Below are 23,052 nucleotides of genomic sequence, written 5' to 3'. Positions count from 1 at the left end.
GTCTGCCGAAAGGATAGTGACCCACAGGTTGAGAAAGGCTGTACCAAAGGGGAAAGTGTATTTTGTTCTTTCTTTTACTGAATATCTTTTTAAACAATAAAATATGAAGAAAATTTTCTGGACCAAAAAATGTTTTTGAGTTGCTGAAAACGACAGCTCTTTCTTTAAGCTGCCTGTTTGTAAGTTTACTCTCCTGCATGTGTCCACCCATGTTAGCCACCTGAGGGGCTCACGTGCAAGTAATGGGAACCACTCTCCGACCCGACAACTTTTGATGACTTGCCACTAGAACACCTAAGGGGTGGATGGCAGCAAACGCTAATAAGTGGGCAGGCCAGTTCTGGAGTTCACGGGAGAGCTGCCGAGCCATTCGCACAAAGAGCAGTCAGTTTTCCCTTTCGATGGAGTATACTGCAGGTGGTGGTGGTAGGAATATTCTAACTTCTGGTCATCAGTCAGTTTGCTGGGACAGAGCCTAATGGTTTAGTAGACAGCTAGTTAGATTTTTTTCTTTTAATTTTGATTGAACACAATTAAAATGCTACACAGTTCACCAGCTTCAGTGTACAAGTCACTGGTTTCTAGATTGGTTCTTTAATTATGCATTGGTCTTAGGAAGCTTTGATTAACTCATAAAGGATCAGTACAGCTCTGTTATCTCCCACTGCCTCGTCTTCCCAAGCTCAGGACAAACACTAATGTACATTCTGTTTCTGCAGAGTCTCTTGTCCTGAACAGCTTCTATAAATAGAGTCCATAATATATGGGCTTTTGTGACTGTTTTACCTAAATTAGCATAATGTTTTCAAGGTTCTGGCATGTCATGTCATAGCACCTGTCAGTCCTTCCAAGTAATATTCCATGTGTAAACCTGTAATGCTGTGCTTATTTATTCATGAGCTCAGGAGACAGAGTTGTTTCTGTAATGCTGCTGTGGGCATTGCTATGCAAGCCTTTGTGTGGACACACATTTGCATTTCTCTTTGGGGCATAACCTTGGTATGAATTGCAGGAAAAGGTCACTGTTTGTAGGAATTTTACCTATTTTCAAGAGTAGCTTCCCCAAGTTGGAATGAGACAACGGTGGGTAAGAGTCCTGTGTCTCTGTAATGAGAAAACCTTCTTATTGTTGCCGTCCTAGTGTGGATAAAATTGGTAGCTCATTGTGGCTTTTATTTCCCTGGTGGCTAATAATGTTGAACAATTTTTCATGTGTGTTCATATGTCTTTGTAGAAATCATGTCTTTCACCTGATTTCTACTTGGGTAATTTGCCTCTCTTTCTGGGTTGTAATATATTTATATATAGCTATTTATATATTCTAAATACAAGCCACTTAACATAACTATAATTTACGAATGATCTCCATTCTGTGCAAGTATTCAATATTAACGGTATCAGATTTACTGGTTTTGTTCTTTTGTTGCTTATGGTGTTACATGAAGGAACAACTGATTGCCTCATAAAAGTAATCAAAGTAGCTTGTATTTTGTAGGATTTTTATAGTAACACACATCTTTCATCACTTTTGAGTTAATTGTTGTATGTGGTATGAGATCCAACCCTAACTTCCTTCCTTCACATGGAGTTATCCAGTTATCCTGGTACAGTCTGTTGATGGGTAATGAGTCTTTGCTAAATCCTCAGACAGATTGTTGACCAAGTAGCACAAAGTGAGAGTAATGTGGTGCTTAAAGGATAGCTTCCAGTGCACAGCAGTGCTGCTCTCTCTCTGGTCCTCTGCAGAGGCCCCTCTATTGAAGATCCTCCTCCCCCCTCCCTTCCTTCTTCTTTCCTTATTTCGATGGGACCTCACAGTGTAGCCTCTAACTCACAGCCATCTTCCTACTGTAACCTCTCAAGTGAAGGGATTATAGGTGTGCGCACGATTCCTGGGTGTTTGTTTTCTTGTCTACATGTTTGGGGATGGTGGTGTTGATGTGGTGAAGGCCTGGACTTTAAAATTCACATCCCTCCCCTCCCCTATTTATTGAGTTCATCTATGCCACACATTACACTGATCTTTGGGAATGTAACGTCAAGTTTCAAGAGATAATTGCTGAAGAAAGAGGACAAGTTTGGAAGGGATGGTAGTGCCTGTTCTCTAGAAAGCGGCAGAGAGATCGTGTCAAACAACAACAGAAATTGTATAACTTTTGAATAGCACATTAAGTGAGATAGGAACACAGAAAGTTGAAAGTATGATGAATTCGGCTGATTGAACTGACTTAGGGTGGGAAACGTCTTGCAGATTAGTTGGCAACATCACTTAAACTTTGAGTTATTTTTGAAAGACAAACCAAAACATGAATTACATGCTTTTCATTCCCATCTGCAGTTGTGACCTCTGTCCGTTTGCTCTTGGGCAGAATAGTTTTTTTGACCTGCCAAACTAAATATAGCCTCAGAGGAGACAGCATAAAAATCAAAGATTTCATTTCTCCCTAATGTCCTTGCTCGGCTTATCAAATAAGTGGCTGCTCGCAAAGCGGGCCAGGTTTTAAAATGCGGTCGCTATTTTCTTTTACACTTTGTTGTAAGATTGTATCCTATTTGGGGACAGTGTAGACAGAGATGCTAGTTCATGTTTGTTTGATTTTTAGCACACATAAAAGTCTTGTTAATTTTGGAGTTGCTTCACGAACCTAGATGGGTGGTAAAATATGAAGCACAATTTCCAAAAGATATATACAGTTGCCTTTTAATTGAACGTATGGTTTATGCATTTTTCTTTTTGAACATTTCATTTTTTAAGATAAAAGATTACTTTTCAAAAATATTTCCTTCCCAAATTGCATCCACTACTATGATGTCACCTCACTCTAAAACTAAAACACTTCAGAAAAAAGTAGAATATGGTGATAAGTGGAATAGTAATTTGTAAGCCAACAAAATATATAGTGTCTGCAGTTTACTGTTGGTTTCTCATAAAACCAAGTCATGAGTGACCCTGGAATAGCTGTACCTTTTGTTGGTCTAATATGGCCTGACCTGACAAGCTTACATGACTTTTTATATTTATAAAGGAATAAAGTCTCATCTTCTAATACGTTAAATTTTGTGTTGTTATAAACAAATAGAAAATTCGAGTCCTTGTTACCTAAGAAAAGAGCAGTGATTTTGTAGTATCAAAGACCCCATAGACCTTTGGTTTTCATATACAAGCAAGGGAGAACTATGGATTTTGAATGAAATAACACCTAAGTCATTGTATCTTCTGTTATATCAGCTGCTCCTGAGACTTTTATTACTTCTGGACAAATGAAATCCTGTGAATCCTAAATAGTCATGTATTGCTTTTTCTTTCTTTCATTTCATTTCTGTCTTTTCTCTCCCTTTTTTTTTTCTTTTTTCATTATTTTTGTAAATCCATGGAGAATATCAGAAATAAAAATATTTAATGCCCTAGAAAACTGCAGTTCAAGTGTTCTTGTTTCCTAGACAATAGAAACCCATAGAAGGGATTGGATTGTCTTGGATTGACTCCATCAGGAATAAAGTCTGAGACATTTATCAATAGTAATATGTGTGTGTAATCTGATTTCATCTCTTTCAGTATGGCTCAAGCTGGATGAGGTGAGTTCAGTCAGTGTTTGACCCTTCATGTATCTAACAGTTGGTGTTACCTAGAACACCATCTAACCACTGTGTATACAGGCATTCTTTCATGTTGTTTTCAGGAAAAAAAAACTGTATCTAAAGATACCTTTACCAAGGAACATTTGTAACCATTTTTTTAATTACTTATTTGCATGTTTTACAACTCTCTCAGGAAAAAAAAAAGTCCTTAAATCAGATAGTTTCTTAATCATCAGATTCTTTTTTTTAATATTGATAAAAGGAGAATAAAGAAAAGAAAGAAAAAAAAACAAATTTCCACCTCCTCCCAGCCTCCCATTTCCCTCCCCCTCCTCCCATTCTTCTCCCCCTCCTCCCACCCCTCACCCCTTCCTCCCACTTTTCTCCCCCTCCCTCTCCAGTCCAAAGAGCAGTCAGGGTTCCCTGCCCTGTGGTAAGTCCTAGGTCCTCCCCCCTCCGTCCATATCTAGGAAGGTGAACATCCAAACTGGCTAGGCTCCCACCAAGCCAGCACATTGCTTGGATCAAAACCGCGTGCCATTGTCTTTGGCGTCTCATCAGCCCTCATTGTTCGTCATATTCAGAGAGTCCAGTTTTATCCCATGCTTTTTTTGGTAACAGTCAGCTGGCCTTGGTGAGCTCCCAGTAGATCAGCTCCACTGTCTCAGTGGGTGGGTGCACCCCTCGTGGTCCCGACTTCTTTGCTCATGTTCTCCCTCCTTCTGCTCATCCTTGGGACCTTGGGAGCTCTATCCAGTGTTCCAGTGTGGATCTCTGGCTCTACCTCCATCCATCGCCAGATGAAAGTTCTAGGATGATATGCATGATATTCGTCAGTATTGCTCTAGGATAGGGTCATTTCAGGTTCCCTATCCTCAGCTGCCCAAGGAACTAACTGGGGGCCTCAGCTTGGGCACCTGGGATCCCCTCTAGGGTCAAGTCTCCTACCCATCCTAAAGTGGGTCCTTTAACTAAGAAATGGGGTTTCGTGCTCCCCTATCCAGCCTTCCTTTATCCCGATCCTCCTGTTTCCCCAAGTCCCCCCTCCTTTCCTTCTACCTTTTCTCTCCCCATCTCCCCTTACCCCCATCCCACCCCACCCCCAACATCCCACTTTTCTCCCCGGCAATTTTGTCTACTTCCCTTATCCAAGAGGATAACTATATGTTTTTCCTTGGGTTCACCTTCTTACTTAGCTTCTTTAGATTCGCCTATTGTAGACTCCGTGACCCCTATTTATGGCTAGAAACCAATTATGAGTGAGTACATCCCATGTTCATCTTTTTGGGTCTGGGAGACCTCACTCAGGATAGTGTTTTCTATTTCCATCCATTTGCATGCAAAATTCGAGAAGTCATTGTTTTTTACCGCAGCGTAGTACTCTAGTGTGTATATATTCCATACTTTCTTCATCCATTCTTCCATTGAAGGGCATCTAGGTTGTTTCCAGGTTCTGGCTATTACAAATAATACTGCTATGAACATAGTTGAACAAATGCTTTTGACATATGATAGAGCATCTCTTGGGTAAATTCCCAAGAGTGGTATTGCTGGGTCGAGGGGTAGGTTGATCCCGAATTTCCTGAGAAACCGAAACACTGACTTCCACAGTGGTTGCACAAGATTGCATTCCCACCAGCAATGGATGAGTGTACCCCTTCCTCCACAGCCTCTCCAGCAAAGGCTATCCTTGGTGTTTTTGACTTTAGCCATTCTGACAGGTGTAAGATGATATCTCAAAGTTGTTTTGATTTGCATTTCCCTGATTGCTAAGGAGATTGAGCACGACCTTAAGTGTCTTTTGGCCATTTGAACTTCTTCTGTTGAGAATTCTCTGTTCAGTTCAGTGCCCCATTTTTTAATTGGGTTAATTAGCCTTTTAAAGTCTAGTTTCTTGAGTTCTCTATATATTTTGGAGATCAGACCTTTGTCTGTTGTGGGGTTGGTGAAGATCTTCTCCCAGTCAGTAGGTTGCCTTTGTGTCTTAGTGACAGTGTCCTTTGCTTTACAGAAGCTTCTCAGTTTTAGTAGGTCCCATTTATTCAATGTTGCCCTTAATGTCTGTGCTTCTGGGGTTATACCTAAGAAGCGATCACCTGTGCCCATCTGTTGTAGGCTATTTCCCACTTTCTCTTCTATCAGGTTCAGTGTTTTCGGGCTGATATTGAGGTCTTTAATCCATTTGGACTTGAGTTTTGTGCACGGTGATAGATATGGGTCTATTTTCATTCTTCTACAGGTTGACATCCAGTTGTGCCAGCACCATTTGTTGAAGATGCTTTCTTTCTTCCATTGTATACTTTTAGCTCCTTTATCGAAAATGAGGTGTTCATAGGTTTGTGGGATTAAATCCGGGTCTTCTATACGATTCCATTGGTCGACTTCTCTGTTTTTATGCCAGTACCACCCTGTTTTCATTACTGTAGCTCTGTAATAGAGTTTGAAGTCAGGGATGGTAATTCCTCCAGACAATCCTTTATTGTATAGCATTGTTTTGGCTATCCTGGGTTTTTTGTTTTTCCATATAAAGTTGATTATTGTCCTCTCCAGATCTGTGAAGAATTTTGATGGGATCTTGATGGGGATTGCATTGAATCTATAAATTGCCTTTGGTAGAATTGCCATTTTTACTATGTTGATCCTCCTATTGAAGACTTAACAGCCCACCTGAAAGCTCTAGAAAAAAAAAGAAGCAGACTCACCTAGGAGGAGTAGAAGATTGGAAATAATCAAACTGAGGGCTGAAATCAACAAAATAGAAACACAGAAAACAATACAAAGAATCAATGAAACAAAAAGCTGGTTCCTGGAGAAGATCAACAAGATTGATAAACCCCTATCCAAACTAATCAAACGGCAGAGAGAGAACACGCAAATTAATAAGATCAGGAATGAAAAGGGGGACATAACCACAAACACAGAGGAAATTCAGAGAGTCATTAGATCTTACTACAAAAGCCTGTATGCCACTAAACTGGAAAATGTAAAAGAAATGGACACTTTTTTAGATAAATACCATTTACCAAAATTAAACCAGGACCAGGTGAACAATCTAAACAGACCTGTAAGTCGCGAAGAATTAGAAGCTGTTATCAAAAACCTCCCTACCAAAAAAAGCCCAGGGCCAGATGGGTTCAATGCGGAATTCTACCAGAACTTCCAAGAAGACCTAATTCCTATACTCCTCAATGTATTCCACAATATAGAAACAGAAGGGTCACTACCAAATTCCTTTTATGAAGCTACAGTTACTCTGATACCAAAACCACACAAAGACTCAACCAGGAAAGAGAATTACAGGCCGATCTCACTCATGAATATCGACGCAAAAATCCTCAACAAAATACTGGCAAACCGAATCCAAGAACACATCCGAAAAATTATACATTATGATCAAGTAGGCTTCATTCCTGAGATGCAGGGCTGGTTCAACATACGAAAATCTATCAATGTAATCCAGCATATAAATAAACTGAAAGAAAAAAACCATATGATCATTTCATTAGATGCTGAAAAAGCATTTGACAAAATTCAACATCCATTTATGTTAAAAGTCTTGGAGAGATTAGGGATACAAGGGTCATACCTAAATATAATAAAAGCTATATACAGCAAACCGACAGCTAACATCAAATTAAACGGAGAGAAACTCAAAGCCATCCCGCTTAACTCAGGAACACGACAAGGCTGTCCACTTTCGCCATACCTCTTCAATATAGTGCTGGAAGTTCTAGCAATAGCAATAAGACAACATAATGGGATCAAGGGGATTCGAATTGGAAAGGAAGAAGCTAAACTTTCGTTATTCGCAGATGATATGATAGTGTACATAAGCGACCCCCAAAACTCCACCAAAGAACTTTTACAGCTGATAAACAGCTTTAGTAATGTGGCAGGATACAAGATCAACTCCAAAAAATCAGTCGCCCTCTTATACACAAAGGATATGGAAGCAGAGAGGGAAATCAGAGAAGCTTCTCCATTCACGATAGCCACAAACAGCATAAAATATCTTGGGGTAAATCTAACCAAGGAAATGAAAGATCTATTTGACAAGAACTTTAAGGCATTGAAGAAAGAAATTGAGGAGGATACCAAAAAATGGATGGAAATCATCAGATTCTTAAGGAATCCATTTCAGAATCTTTGTAATCTGTGAAAAAGTTAGTTCACAGCTTTTGTGAATTTAATACCCATTAGCCAAGGGTCACCCTTGAATCTCGTTCCACTGCTCTTTCCCATTCCCTGTCTTTCACATGGATGGATGCCCATTCCTATGTGTAACAGCGCTACACTAACATGGAATCACTTCTGAATGAAGAATCTCCCTGTTATTGTGTGTGTGTGTGTGTGTGTGTGGTAAGCTCTTTCTTCACATTTTAATTCATTTTATGGCTCTTCTCTGAATTCTTTCCAAATTTCTTGATCAACCCAAATGCAGAGTTGAGAATTAGAAGTCATATACGAATTAAGAACTACTCTAGGACTGCTGTCTGCTGACGGTGATGTTAGAGGATACCAGTAAGAAGTTGCCACAGCAGCAGGCCTCAGGGGTGACCCCACAGAGAAGGTCAGCAAGCCCTCAAGGTCAAAGAGGTAGTGGGGACTCCAGGAGGGCCAGCAGGATTGTCCACATTTTAAATACCACAATGACAGAAATTAATCGTGAGAATTAAGATGGGGAAGAAGTATCAAGACAAAGCCAGAGTGGAGTCCTCAAAAAAAAAATCAGAAATATCTTTGATGAATAATATTAACCTATACCTTCATTAGTAAAATGAACCCAGTCTTCCAATATTGAGTCTGTTCACATAGGAAGATAGTCGTAGCAGCCTCACTCAGTGGCAGTGGCAGATGTGTGTGTGGGGGGGGGGGAATTTGAGGGTATAGTATACAGATAGGAGACAATGATGGTGTGCACCCTAATAATGGGTCCAGAATGCCAGCAGTATCAATAATTTGAGAGATTCCCTAGGAACATCATGAAGTTTGGGAGTAAGAGTCATACTAAATAAGTTTCTTATTCAACTAGATGATGATTCTTCTGCCCCCGTGTTATCATCTTACGTTTTATTTACCACCTAAGAAGTGGTTGATGCTTTTGTGAGACATAATGAGATGCTGACCCTGACCACCCACTTAGCTTTGTATGGTTCCTACTAGAGCCGTGTCCAGTTTTTAAACATGGCAGTTCCATGGTCTCAGGCAGAGGAGAGACCTCTGGCCATGTTGGGAAGAGGTTATGGCAGGAAGAATGGCTTTTGCAGTACGGTTTGAAGTTTCGTCATGGCTGTTGTGACTCATGTTAATCTCACTGGTCAGTCTCTAGAAGCAGGCTCCAGCTGTATCCATGTCTGTTAACACTCATAAGTTTCAATTAGAGAATAATTATCTGGATATCCCATACTGAATAGATCCTCCTTCACCACAAATTTTTGGTTAGTAAAAATAGAGAAGTTGAAGTATCAAGTAACTTACTACTTGTAAATTTTCTAAATGAAAGATGAATTTTTCTTAAAAGTTAAAGAGAACGAGTGCACTTAAAAGGATGAATACCCATTTGTGTAAATATTTAAACGTAAAATAATATCAAGAGTTGATTGCATGTCAGTTTAAGAGTCTGATTGCTAGACTGGAGAGATGGCTTGATGGTTAAAGGCACTGGCTGCCCTTGCAGAGAACCAGGACTCAAAACCACTTGTAAGCAGTCCAAGGAATCTGATGCCCTCCTCTGGCCTCCATGGCCACTACATGTGTATGGTCTGCATAGGTACATGCCAGCAAATACTCATACACATAAAAATCAATAAATCCTGCTTTTAAAAATGGTCCTAGCCACTATGATTTGGGCTTTAACTGATTCTCCTTCATTTTATTTGACTTCTCAAAATCTTTTCTTCCACTGAAGCTTGGTTGAGAACACATCATCACCATAAAATTGCCTCGAAATTATATCCCCCAATGTTAGCTTGGAATATGAATAAAATGGTCCATGTCTACCTAGCATAGTTGTTGCCAACCTGTGGGTCATGTCCCTTTGAAGGTCAAATGGCCCTTTCCCAGAGGTCAAATATCAGATATCCTGCAGCTCAGATATTTACATAACAATTTATAACAATAGCAAAAATTACAGTCATGAAGTAGCAACAAAAATAATTTTATGGTTGGGGATCACCACAATGTGGGGAACTATGTTAAAGGGTTGCAGCATTAAGAAGGTTCAAAACCACTGCTCTAGCATTTAGCATGTATACAAAAGGCTGTGATGTTGTTTTTCCTTATTCCCTGACCATAAAAACTGCCTGTACGTCATGTGGATACTTGTGGTCCTATTTTAGATGTGGCAACTTTAGATCCTTAATGGAGGTTGTAGACTCTTTGATAGTCAAGACAAAGCTTGCTAAATTAGATTGAAAACCAGCATTTACTTCCTTCACAAGCCATCTGTTCTTTATTTTTTTTTCTCAACAGAAAATGAAAACATTAGCAGAAAGGAGGAGGAGTGCCCCGTCCCTTATCCTGGACAAGGCCTTGCAGAAGCGGCCAAGTACGAAGTGAGTACAAGGCTTCACATTTACAGCTCCACTGTGCTGGGGGCTTTGTGTCATTGACGAGGTTGTCAGGTCATCTCTCTGTAGGCCTGAGGGTTATTTATCAGCACCCGCAATTTCTGTTTGATGATAGACTATGACCTGGGAAGTTACCTAATAAGATATAGATAGATTTAGAAGTAAAGCGTCTACCTGGTTGCTTGGAAACCAAACAGAGTGACTTTCACACCACACAGCTCACAAGGATGGAGGATCAGAGTCTATTTGGAAAAATTAGAAATCCCAGTATTGACAATGGAATGTTTACATTGTACCCCCAAATTTGCTTACTGTTTATCACAAGGTAGGACCTATCCATGAATGAGGTAATTTTTTTTACCAATTACATTTGTGAATAAATAAACCATACTAAGGTTATTTTCTTTAAGAGGTTCTTATAGACAGTACTGTAAGTTAGTAAAATTTGAACTGGAAAGCTAAACTAAATATTAAAAATGGCCATTTTACTTATTAAATCTACTTTTCAAGGAGGATTTTAAGAAAGTCTTTTATAATGTGTTCAAATTTAATTACTATTTAATCACCAATTTGAGGCTTGGGGTTTTGTTTAATTTTTTGGTTTTTGTTTGTTTGCGTGTGTGTGCGTGTGTGTGTGTGTGTGTGTGTATGCGCATGCATGTGTGCGTGTGGGTGGCCCACATGTGGGTATGGGTACATTTGTGTGTATGAGTGTGTGTGGAGGCCAGAGGTTTACACTGGGTATCTGCCTCAGTCACTCTGTTTACTGTGGCAGAGTCTCTGAGCACAGACTTTGCCAAGGCAGCTGGTCTCTCTTTTTATGTGAGTGCAGGGGATCTGAATTCAGGTCCTCGTGCTTGCTGGGGAATCATTTTATCCACTGATCCATCTTCTTGGGTCCCTAATTCATTCATTTTTTTTAAAATGGCATTTTAACTCAGAGACACTTTTTTCTTTGAAATACAACTATGATGACTTTCTGCTAAACCATAAGTCCATGTAAAGAAAATCTCTATAGCCTGTATTTAAAGTGAGGGTATAACTGTAACCATTTTACAAGTGGCATGCTAACTTAATAAAGCATCTATTTCATCATAGCAGGTTTTTGTGAAAAAGATAATTTCCAATCCTATTTAATGAAATATTCAAAACACTTAGGTCACTTTTTTTTCTCAATTCTCAAACTAAGTCCTTTTTGACTTGTGCCCTAAATGCATACACTGCGGTCAATGGGTTAGTAAAGAAAGATAAACTCCTTTATTCAATGGGTGCCTAACCACAATTTAATTAGGGAGATGCTCTTCAAAGTAAAAATGCAGTAGAGTACTTCATTGTCACTTGTGACTTTAGATATTTCCTTTAATATGCTTCTGTGTTAGTGTGGATAAAAGGAAATGGCCTCATCCTCACGGTTTGGTCCTGGTACCTAGGAAACACAGGAGCGGGTCTTTTAGGGGAAGTGGAAACAGAGAGAAATGCAATTCTCAGTATAGCTCTGTCTAGTTCTCTGCATACAAAGATAACCTTTCACAGGGTTTTAAATGAAGTCTATTACTGGACACTTGTAGGTTCGAAGTGTATTAGCGATCTCAGCTAAAAGAGGCCTTGAGTTCAGTGTCAGTAGATAGACATTGTCTTCAAGCCCAGACAGGCATTTATATAACATTGTACTGAAACTTACAAACATAATCAGCTCCCTGATGGTACTAACCTCTAGGGGGCACTTGGAATTGTGTGGAGGTTGGCTTTTCTGAAAAAATGCAGAGGGCAGCAAGCACAGAGGGCGACAGACAGAAGGCATCCAGCCAAGTGGAGTCTGGTGCTCATGTCCCTTGTGAATGTCCCACATACAGCGTATTTATGGAGAGAAAAATTGCAGATTTGTCCCTACCTAGGATCTGAATGTTTCATATAGAAGCACAGTATTTTATTCTCTTTAACTGATACTACATTTTCCAGAAATGCAGCTGTGTTGTACAGCAGGAGATAATTACACTTTGTACCCTTTTGAACCATTTTTTTAAAAAAATCACTCGGTAGTACCATATTTGGGGGTATTCGTTTCATTAGAGGGTTGCTTAGCCTATTGTTCTTAAATGTAAATACATACATTATAAGAAGATGTAAACATTTGAACCCTAATTGTGCTTTAGTCATACCTGAACCTGTCCATACCGAAGAGCATGATTTATAATTGCACTCTGGTCTTCCTCTTTATTGTGATCAAGGTTCTGATTACTATTTTACAATTAAATTTACATGCCATTTTACATTATAAAAGAAATTAAAATAGATGTGTGCGTTTATATAAAATAGGTGAGCCATATAATAAAGGGACATCCAGTTTAGTAGATTTAAAATCACAAATAGAAATAAACAGGTAAATGGCAGATCAGAAGCCGCATCAGTGCAAAGGAAAATAAATTAGGGTGTAGTTGATGATTGTTTGTTTATGAAAACAGATAGAGTCCACTTGGACTTTTCTTCACAAGCAGGAGGCCAGCCAGCTTCAGTGCCCAGTTGTACCACACTACTTAGCTTAGCTAGAGTCAGCTGTAGCTACCGAAGAAGTTCTCTCACAGGCAGGCAGCGCCAAGGCAAGAGAGGCAAAAATGCTACCAGGTATCGACCACAGCCTGCAGAAAGAGAGGGCTGTGAAGACACAACCAGAATGTGGCCTAGGAGCCTAACTCCCAGGAAGGAGATCCTCACCAGAGAGGGAAGTGCACCTCCCTGACGGTTGGTCTAGGATCACTGGAGAGTCCTGTGGACCACAATGCAGCTGGCTGGCTTGACAAAAGTAAGCACAGTCAGACAGGCCTTTTCGGCCCTCTCAGAGCCTGGGAGGAAGCTCTCTGTGTGGAAAGAACAATCCCCCAAATCTCAGAAACAATGAGGGAACTCCACAGGGGATTCTGGCAGAAGCAGACTTGGCCACAGAAGCCCTTCTCTTCAGGAAGGACACATCGACACAATGTGTCTGAATTACTAAGGCTCTCTTCCCTCCTCCTGCCCATGAATTCTGACAGGAAAGAAGAGCCAAGGGTAGACAGGAACCTTCTCTTTCCAAATGTAGTCACAGTACCTTATATTTGATTTAATTGCTTACTTTTATCATTTAATTGTTATTACTTTCTTATTTTAATTGTTATGTTTAAAGCTTGTATTCACCAGAAAGTGCTTATGAGCATCCTTTCTCTATACTTAAAAATATTACCTTATCTATTTTCTGGTACACTATATATTATACCTATATTGTATACTTTCCATCTCATTCTCACTCTTCCCCATTTTTCTCATTGCCAATTCACTTTACCAGTTCACTGTTAATAGTCTTAGCTCTAAAATAAATACTATAAATTGCATTTTCCCTAATAAGTACCAGTATCCCGCTGTCACTATCTCTGAACCTCGTTGGAGACACAAGAGAAGTGCACGTGTCTCCTACTGCACATTAACACGGTAACTGCTGTCAGATCCTTTGTCATTGCCAAGGTCTTCCTCCTAAAAAGCAGTGACAGTGCCAAGTGAAGACAGCTCACCAGGAGGACCCAGGATAAACCAAACAAATGGAGAAAGATAAGAAATCTCAGGACACATCCTCCGAACAGATACACAAAACACAACAAGCAAGACAGTAATCTACAATGGCAGCTCCACAAACTCACCACCTCTAAACACCAAAACCTGAACTAAAGTCTCAGGAGGAGCTCAGAGTCCTGCTCTTAAGAAGGACTGATGACTGCAGAAAGGACCCCAGGTAGATACGTGAACTCAAATCGGGACCTAGAAAGGAAGTTAGCACAGAGGATGAACTGCTCTGAGAGGAGAAATTCAAACACATGGACGAAAATTCAGAAAGGAAATTGAGACTCAAAAAAGAACCTGTGTAAACAAGTTCTGGAAATGAAAGAATCATCAGATAAAAAAAAAACAAAAACAAAACACAAAAACCTGGAAAGCATCATTCAGAAAGCAAGAAGCATGGCCCTGCCGTAGCCAGGGGCTATAATGATGTCTGAGGTTCCTGTTACCATCGAAGGCCATGTGGACGCCCGGGGCCTGGTGCCATGTTGGTGTCTAAGGGCCACACTGCTGCCGGGCCCTTGCTGAGCTCAATGGCCTGCACAGCCACCTGGGGCAGTGGTGATATCCAGACCCGGCTGCTGCCAAGGACCCTGTCTGTGTCTGTGGTTCTACGTGTCGAGGGTCTGTGTTGAAGTCCAAAGCCCATGTTGCAACCAAAGGTCACAGGGAAGCCCAGGGTTGGGGCCACAACCTCTGACCTTTGTTAGTATCTGGGAGCCAAGCTGCCACCCGGGCCATCCCAATCTGTGGTCCAGGCTGAGCTCCTGCTGAGGGCCATGTCCATGGTCGAGCTGCAGCTGGTCTTTGTTGATGTCTGTGGCCTATGATGAAATCAGAGGGCCATGCTGCCCCAAACTTTGCTGGCCCTGGGAAAGCTAGCTCTGCCTCTGGCTGGACACTGCAGCAAGGGAGGTGGCCCCTGCGCTATGGAGAGATGTCCCTATCCCTCATCACAGGCAAGGGAGAACTGACCCTGATGGCATGGGTGTAGAGGAGCTGGCTCTGCCCCATCACCTGAAGCAGGTGAATCCAGTAGCCTGAACTGACCAGCTCAGCTACCAACCTTGGGTTGGCCCACACTAAAATCTAAACCCATATAGCACCTGCTGGAGCTCATGAAGAGACAGGTCCTGTGGAATGATACCCATAGGATCTCCATGACTTGGGACAGTTGTGGGATATCCCAGACAAGTTTTCAGTTAAGATCCAGTGATTAGGATATACCAGAAACCAGAGGCTTTGAAACAGACCAATGACTCATTGCAATGAACATCTGTTAGTGAAGCTGATTGGACAAAAGGATATATACTATGTGACATAACCACTGTCAGTACCACCGGGACATGAAGAGGTGTTGTTCAAGAGTCAGGAAAGGAGAATCAAAGAGGGTTTTGTTTTGATCTTGTTTTTGTTTGTTTACTTGCTTGCTTGTTTTTTTTTTATTTTGGTTTGATTTTTAAAAATTTTTCTTTTGGGATGTTCTGCATGGGTAAGGGGAGGATTAAGGGGACTGGGGGGTGAGCAGAATTGGAGTACATGATGTGAAATTCCCAAAGAATCAGTATAGAAATTATTTAAAAAAACAAGAAAAACAGATTTCAGGGTGGTGGAGGATGAGGTCAAGACAACAATCCACTCCAAGGTATGTGAAGACAAAACCTGATGAACATGACCAGGCTTCCAATAACTGTGAAACAGGTTCAAGAGAACAAACCTAATAACTCCTGAGAAGAAAAAAATTGAGATAACATCTAGAGACATCAAGTAGTTATTCCATAAAATTTTAGCAGGAAATTTCCCAAACCTACAAGGGAAAAAGTACAAACACAAGAGGCATTTTGGACCCGCATTAGGCACAAGGAGAGGAGAATCTCTCTACCATGTATCATGATCAAAATCTCAAAAAAGAGAAAACCAAGCAAGAAACAACAATAAAATCTGTAAAGGAAAAACACCAAGTCACATACAGTGGCAGAAGTGGCAGCTAGCAGACATCTCTCCTTAAAGTTCTCATTCATCAGGAAAGCATTATTTCTGGCCCTGAATGTAAGTGACTGCCAACTAAGATCTCTATATCCAACAAGGTCACTACTTAAAACTGAGAAGAAACGGGAATGTAACACAAGTTAAGGCACTTCATCACAGCCAAACCAACACTGCAGAATCTACTTAAAGCAATACTACACACAGAAGAAAAACAGTTAGTTTTTGCCACAAGAGCATAGGAAAACATAATTTCGTGAAAGGGATAACAAAGGAGAGCCAGGAAGGAGTCATCCTGCTCAACACAGTGAGACAGAAAGCTCTTGGTTCTAACAGGTCAGGAAGACGAGAGCTACTGCCAATCCAACCAGAACATCAAACACAGAAACTGTAGGAAATAGCAGGGCCTGCTCAAGAATCACCTTGAGGACAAATAGCCATCACTCATCAGTTAAAAGACAAACACAGATTAAATTATAAAAACAAGATCCAACTGTCTCTTGTCTCCAATAAAAGACACCTCACTAATAAAGTCATTGAAAAACTGGGAGTCAAGGGTTGGTAGGCAGTTTACTAAGTGCATTGTAGCTATTAACAAGCTGGTGTGGCAACTGTCATTTTGGGTGAAGTAGGCTCCTAACCATTGTGAATCAGGTAGAGAAAGGCCACTGCATTATATTTAATAAAAGGAAACAATTCACCAAGAGTGCATATAAGCAACGTTTAACAATTGTTAGATCACGTGTCAGCATACCCAATTTTATAAAAGGAATACTGAAAGGCATGAGAGGTCAGATAGGTCCCAGTATGGTAATAGTGAGAACTCCAGTACCCAATGCTCATCTTTACATCAGTCTTCCAAATTAAGACTGAGCACAGACACTCCAGAGCTAACATACCATAGATGGACTGGATTGCACACATGTCTAGAGAAGATTCCCTTAACAATTAGGGGATACACATTCTTGCCAGTGGCCCATGGAACCTTCTCTAAAATAGTTACATTAAAAACCACAAAAGTAATCTTTAGCAAATACAAAAAAATGTTAAAATAATTCCTTGTATCTTATCAGACCATCAGAGAGTAAAACTACAAATATGCAGTAAGCAAAAGTCACAAAAATTATGCAAATCTTTGGAGTCTGAAGAGTATACTTTTGAACAAAGAATGAGGTCATTGAGAAATCTAGAAAGAAATTTTAAAACTTCTGAAAGCAAATGAAAACGATAGCACAACCTGTCAGAACTGGTGTATAGCCATGAAAGTCCCTGAAGGAATGTGTACAGCCTCAAGTGTTCACTTTAAAAAAGAAGAGGAAGAGGAGGAGGCAGAGGTAGAGAAGAGGAGGAGGAGGTAGAGATGGAGAAGAGAAGAGGAAGAGGGGAAGAAGTAGCAGCTTATGGAAACAAGAAGCCAAACTTAAATATGGCAGATTGTAGACAGGGACTGTTCGTTCGTTCCTGGCTGCCCAGACCAAAAATAATCATTCAGAAACTATATTAATTAAATTACTGCTTGCCCAGTAGCGTAAGCAAATTGCTAGCTAGCTCTTATATCCTATCTTATATTTCTATTAATCTGTGTATTGTCATGAGGCTGTGGCTTACCAGACAAAGTTCCAGCATCTGTCTCCTCTGGCAGCTACATGGCTTCCCACTGACTCCACCTTCTTCTCCCAGCATTTAGTTTAGTTTTCCCGCCTAGCTCTACTCTGCCCTATCACAGGCCAAAGCAGTTTCTTTATTCATTACTCAATAAAAGCAACACATATACAGAGGGTTTCCCACATGGGCAGATGGAAAGAAATAATAAAGGCTAAGGCAGAGATAGGTATTTTAAAAGAAACTGTCTGGTCAGATTGCATTCACAGCTGGAAAATGGAGAGCTGTGAACTCACTTCCTCTTTATTCAGTTTGCTGTTGGAATGAGTCTCCCAGGTTAACACTTTCTGTTCCTCAGAAATGATCAGACGTGTCTGTTCCTGGAGCAGTGGGCTGTTTCTTGTGGCACAATCTGGGGAATTATTAGAAGGTTTTGTTTGATGAGCCCTTCATGTTCTAGTGGGCTTTGACAGGGTGGAACTGGTTTATTTTGTTCTCGAAGAATGGCAGATGCACATGCTTTCTTCACTCCAGCTTGACTTAATTTGCTCATTTCAGTTATGACTTGGTTTTAGCTTTCCTTTTGGCACCAGAAGAGCACAGCCTACCTAGTGGATGCTGAGTTATAGTTTTTGTCCCTGTCCACAAGGATAGCAGGCTGTGCTAGGGTGTCATTGCTGTATTGGACTGCATACTTCTCTACCTTGTAAAGCTGAGAGCTAAAGTTCTCTAGAATACTTTTGGCAGTGGATGATTGATTTTCCTTTAGAACAATGAACAAAAATAAAAAAGGAAGCCAAGAAATAAAGGAAAGCAAGAAAGTAGTTGCTGTAATTGAGAGACTTTACAATACAGATTTAAAATAAGTGAAATCTTAGCTATTTTTCCTGGCTTGAGCTCTGACTCTTCTTTGGCAAGCTCTTCCTCCTCTTTGAGCTTTACTTTCTTTATCTGTAAAACCTATTAACATAGCTATTATAATACATTTTACGTATTATAGTTGCAACATAAGCTTTTGTTAAATACACTTATCGACATATATAAACCCTTGTAGTCCCCAGCCACATGTCTTAGTAGCTGATACAGCTATAGAGCTTGTCTTTCCAATTTGACTGAGTGATGAGACCATATTTTATACTCTTCAAAATCTGTATGTTCAGTGCATAAACATTAGTTGAATTCAATATATAATTCCTTTCTTGTCTAGCTGAGTAAGAGCGCATGACTGCCTGAGAAAATCTAGAATGGTCAGTACTGGGAAAAATCCTGATAGGAATGACAATTCTTGAGTAATTAAATATATGTTTATTCAATGCTTGTCTATTTATTATATCCTCTGACTCTAACCCACATGAATAAGGGTCCCAAACAGGAATATGTCAAGGGAGAGGACCAGAAATAAGAAATAAAGAGGTCAGAGAGCTGGGACCAGGAGATCTTCCATAAACACCAGCTTATGCCATGCAAGTTTATTAGGAAGTACAGCATCTTAGATACCATTTCTAAGGGGAAAGTGGGCCAAGGTCAGCAGAAAGCTAAATCAAACAATGCAGGCAAAGAGAACACAGGATGCCTCAGACACAGTTGCCGATAGCCATAGCCCTTCAGGGCAGAAAGCAGGGGTTCCTGGGACTTGAGATCTTAACTCCTTCTAGGCCTTGGCCCCACCTTTAGACCAGTCCTTGCCAAGTCTGCTCCTGGGCAAGGGCACACAGACTAGCATTCCCTTTGTCCTTTCATCAGGGCCTTTGAGAAAGTCTTGGGTTGGCCTGGCTTCCAGCAGTCTGCTGTCAGGGGCCAATGCCATTGGTTCTGTTCATCGTTCCTACCATAAGAAAACACAACTAATGGATTCTAATGCCCTGCCCAACTTAACCTTGGTAGAGCTACCTGTTCTTTCTATGTCTTGGGGCTTCTCCTTATCATCAATTATATCAAAGGATTAAAGGTCAGAGGAAGTTAGTTGACTGAGTCTTTCATGTTCTTTCTAACCAGCCTCCAATTCTACAACTTTTGGTTTTAAAATTTCCCCATGTTTCCAAATGTAGTGATGCACACCTTTGATTTCAGCACCCAGGAGCAAAGGCAGGAGTATCCCTGTGAGGTGAGGCCAGCTTGGTCTGCATAGAGCGCTCCAGAACAGTAGAGTGAGACTCTGTCCCAAAGGAACTCTCTCTCTCCCTCTCCTCTCCTCTCCTCTCCTCTCCTCTCCTCTTCTCTCTCTCTCTCTCTCTCTCTCTCTCTCTCTCGCTCGCTCGCTTTCTCTCTCTCTGTCTCCTTCCTCCTTCTCTGTCTCTCTCCTCCCTCTCTCTCCTCTGTGTGTCATGTATGCACGTGTATATGGGTGCACACACCTATGCATGAAAGATCAGAAGAGCACACAAGAGTATCCAGCTCTGTTGCTCTCAATCGTATTCCCTTGAGACAGGCAGGGTCTCTCACTGGAACTGGAACTGATATCCAGCAAGCCCCAGTGATCTACCTGTCTCTTCCCTACTCCCCTACTCCCTGCAGTGCTGTGGTAACAGGCACATGGAGGTGACCTTACCTCCTTAAAGTTTTAAAAGTCCAAATGATTGTCTAGGGAGGTAGCTCAGCTGGTAAAGGGCTGACTTTGTAAGCCATATTCATCACCACACACTTGTAATCCCAGCTCTGGGGAGGTGAAGACAAAAGGACTCCTGGAACTTGCTGGCCAACTAGTACAGCTGAGTTGGTGAGCCCTGGGCTCAGTGAGAGATGTTGTCTCATAAAGAAGGTAGGTGAAGAACAACTGAGGAAGATAGCTAACCCTAACCTCTGACCTCCACATACATACATGTGGGCACGTGCATACACGTGTGTATCCTCCCTCTCTCCAGTAACTCAGTAACATACAGAATAGAAATGGTATGTGCGGGTCTTGCATCTCTCCCATTTATATATAAAACTTTTTTAACTTAACTTTTAAATAACTTTTAAAAATGTTTCATCCACATGTATAAATTCGTTTTTACTTAACCTATTTCCTTTAATACATTTGGGCACTTCTTAAAATCTCTGAGTGTGTGTTGCACTAGTGAGAAACAAGTAGTAATCTCTCTCAAGGAAAAGGCTGAACATTTGTTTCTGTGGGGTCTCTGGTCTGTTCTTGTCAGCCAGCTTCTACAGTGCCCCTACCCAGTGACTTCTGCCCCTTGGTCACAGGCTTGTCTGATTTCATCACTGCATCAGAATTGCACTGTGTAACCAGTAGGTTTTAGCAGAAAGTGCTGTTGCCACTAAAATGAGGTTATGAAGACTGACCTCCAATCTCGAATGCTCTCATACTCATCCCTGATTTGATTTGGGGGCATGTGAGGAAAGTCATGCATTATTAGCCCTGTGGGGAGACCCCCAAGGAAAGAAGCCACCTCCCCTTTCTAACTAAGAATGAAGGGAAATACTACTATTTCGTCGGAAAATATTTAGTAGGATTTATCAGTGATGTTATGTAAGGGTTGTATTTTCTTGTCTGGAAACATCATGAATTATTATGTTAATTTATTTAATAGCTAATATGCAGAGTTATTTAAGCATTCATTGCTTTTTCTGAGTTGGTTTTGGTAATTTGTGCCTTTCAAGGGATATGTCCATTTTACTCTTGTCACCAATTTAATCATAATATTTTGTTTTTGAAGCAAAATATGCTTTGATTTTTTTATTGGTTTTATTGTGCTATATATTTTTCACCATTCCTTTCCTCCCCCTCCCTTTCTGCCCTCTCCCATGATCCCCACACTCCCAATTCACTCAGGAGATCTTGTCTTTTTCTACCTCCCATGTAGATTAGGTCCATGTATGTCTCTTTATTGTCTAGGTTCTCTGGGATTGTGAATTGTAGGCTCATTTTTTTTCTTTGCTTTATGTCTAAAAGCCACTTCTGAGAGAGTACATATTATATTTGTATTTCTGGATCTGGGTTACCTCACTCAATACGATGTTTTCTAGATCCATTTATTTGCCTGCAAATTTCAGGATGACATTATTTTCTTCTGCTCTGTAGTACTCCAATTTGTAAATGTACCACATCTTCTTCATCTGTGTTTTTGGCCAGAGGGCATTTAGTTTGTTTTCAGGTTCTGGCTATGACAAATAATGCTGCTATGAACATAGTTGAATGCATGTCATTATGATATAATTGATCAATACCAAAAAGTGGTATTTCTGGGTCTTGAGGTAGGTTGTTTCCTAATTTTCTGGCAAATTGCCATACTTATTTCCAAAGTGTCTGTACAAGTTTGCACTCCCACCAGCACTGGAGGAGTGTTGCCTTTACCCCATATCCTCTCCAGCATAAGCTGTCATCAGTGTTTTTGATCTTGGCCATTCTTACAGGTATACGGTGGAATCTCAGAGTTGTTTTGATTTGCATTTCTCTGATGGCTAAGGATGTTGAGCATTTTCACCTTGGTAATTATAAAGTATGCAAAAACAGCAGCTATACCATTTTCATTTCTGATATTGATAATCTCTTATGCTCTTTATTAAGCTAAAGGCATTGTTTTATTTTTATTTTCTAAGAACCAGGTTTTAGCTTTGATGCTCTTCTCTTCTGTGTTCTTTGGGCTTCATTGGTTTATTGTTTTCTTAAGATTTAAGTAGCTTATGTAATGAAGCATACACAGCCTGCAATGTGATGAATTTTAATTTTCTAAACAAACATGAAGCCAACACCACAGTCAGATAATGAACAATTAATTACATGGCCTCCAAAGGTTGGACATGTTCCTTGTACTCATCCTCTCATGATTGCTCCACCAACACTTAGGCAGTCAGTGGTTGGTGTAATGTCACAGAGTTTCATTTCTCTTTTTGAGACTTTAATAAAATACTTGTTTTTAAAAAGAAAAAAGGGAAAATTGCTGTGGGATAATGCTTTTGTACACTGTAAAGATTTGTCACTCATATTGGTTTAATAAAATACTGATTGGCCAGTAGCCAGGCAGAAAGTATAGGTTGGGCAACCAGGCTAAGAGCATTCTAGGAAGAACAAAGGCAGAAATGTACTCACCAGTCAGGTCAGACACATAGAAAACAAGATGAGAATGCCTCACTGAGAAAAGGTACCAAGCCACATGGCTAAACATAGACAAGAATTATGGGTTAATTTACGTTGTAAGAGCTAGTTAATAATAAGCCTAAGCTAATGGGCCAAACAGTTTATAATTAAAAAAAATACTGTATTACTTTTTACTGCTAAGTAATATTGGAGTCTGAGTTCACCATTGCCTATGCCTTTTAATATGCTTGTAGACAGTAGAAGTATTTCTACCATGTACCAGTTAAAGTTGCTTTGCACACGTGCCAGTATTTCCATGTATGTGCATTCCATTTTGTTTTTTTTTTAAGTAAGTATCACTAAGTTTAATATCTGTATTCTATGTTAGGTGTATATATTAAGAAACTGTCGAATTATTTTCCAAAATGGTTGTGCTTGGGCCTGAAAAAATGGGATGGTCAGTAAAGGCACTTGCTACCAAGTTTAACGATCTGGGTTTGATCTTTGCAATCCACGTGGTAGAAGGAAAGGACTAACTCCAGAAAGTTGTACTCTGACCTCCACTTGCTTCCCATGGTGTGAACATATTCCTATGGGTATATGTGTGTGTCACACAGACATACACACACACTCAAAAGAGCAAACATAATGACTATACCATTTGAATTTCCCAGTAGCCACATATGTACCTATCTTTGTCAGCACTGTCAG

The 23,052-nt window shown here is 40.3% G+C and overlaps 1 protein-coding gene across 1 annotated transcript in view; it reads left to right on the top strand.

Annotated features, from left to right (window-relative positions):
• Positions 1 to 23,052, top strand: part of Arhgap20 (Rho GTPase activating protein 20) — a 92,369-nt gene that overhangs the window by 10,819 nt on the left and 58,498 nt on the right. Inside the window, exon 2 of the mRNA XM_075965917.1 lies at positions 10,051 to 10,133. Within this exon, the coding sequence (XP_075822032.1) occupies positions 10,051 to 10,133 (83 nt within the window). The remainder of the gene's footprint in view (positions 1 to 10,050; positions 10,134 to 23,052) is intronic.

This window comes from Microtus pennsylvanicus, chromosome 3, assembly GCF_037038515.1.
Source record: "Microtus pennsylvanicus isolate mMicPen1 chromosome 3, mMicPen1.hap1, whole genome shotgun sequence".
NCBI lineage: Eukaryota > Metazoa > Chordata > Mammalia > Rodentia > Cricetidae > Microtus > Microtus pennsylvanicus.
This window is presented reverse-complemented; position numbering and strand designations above follow the sequence as displayed.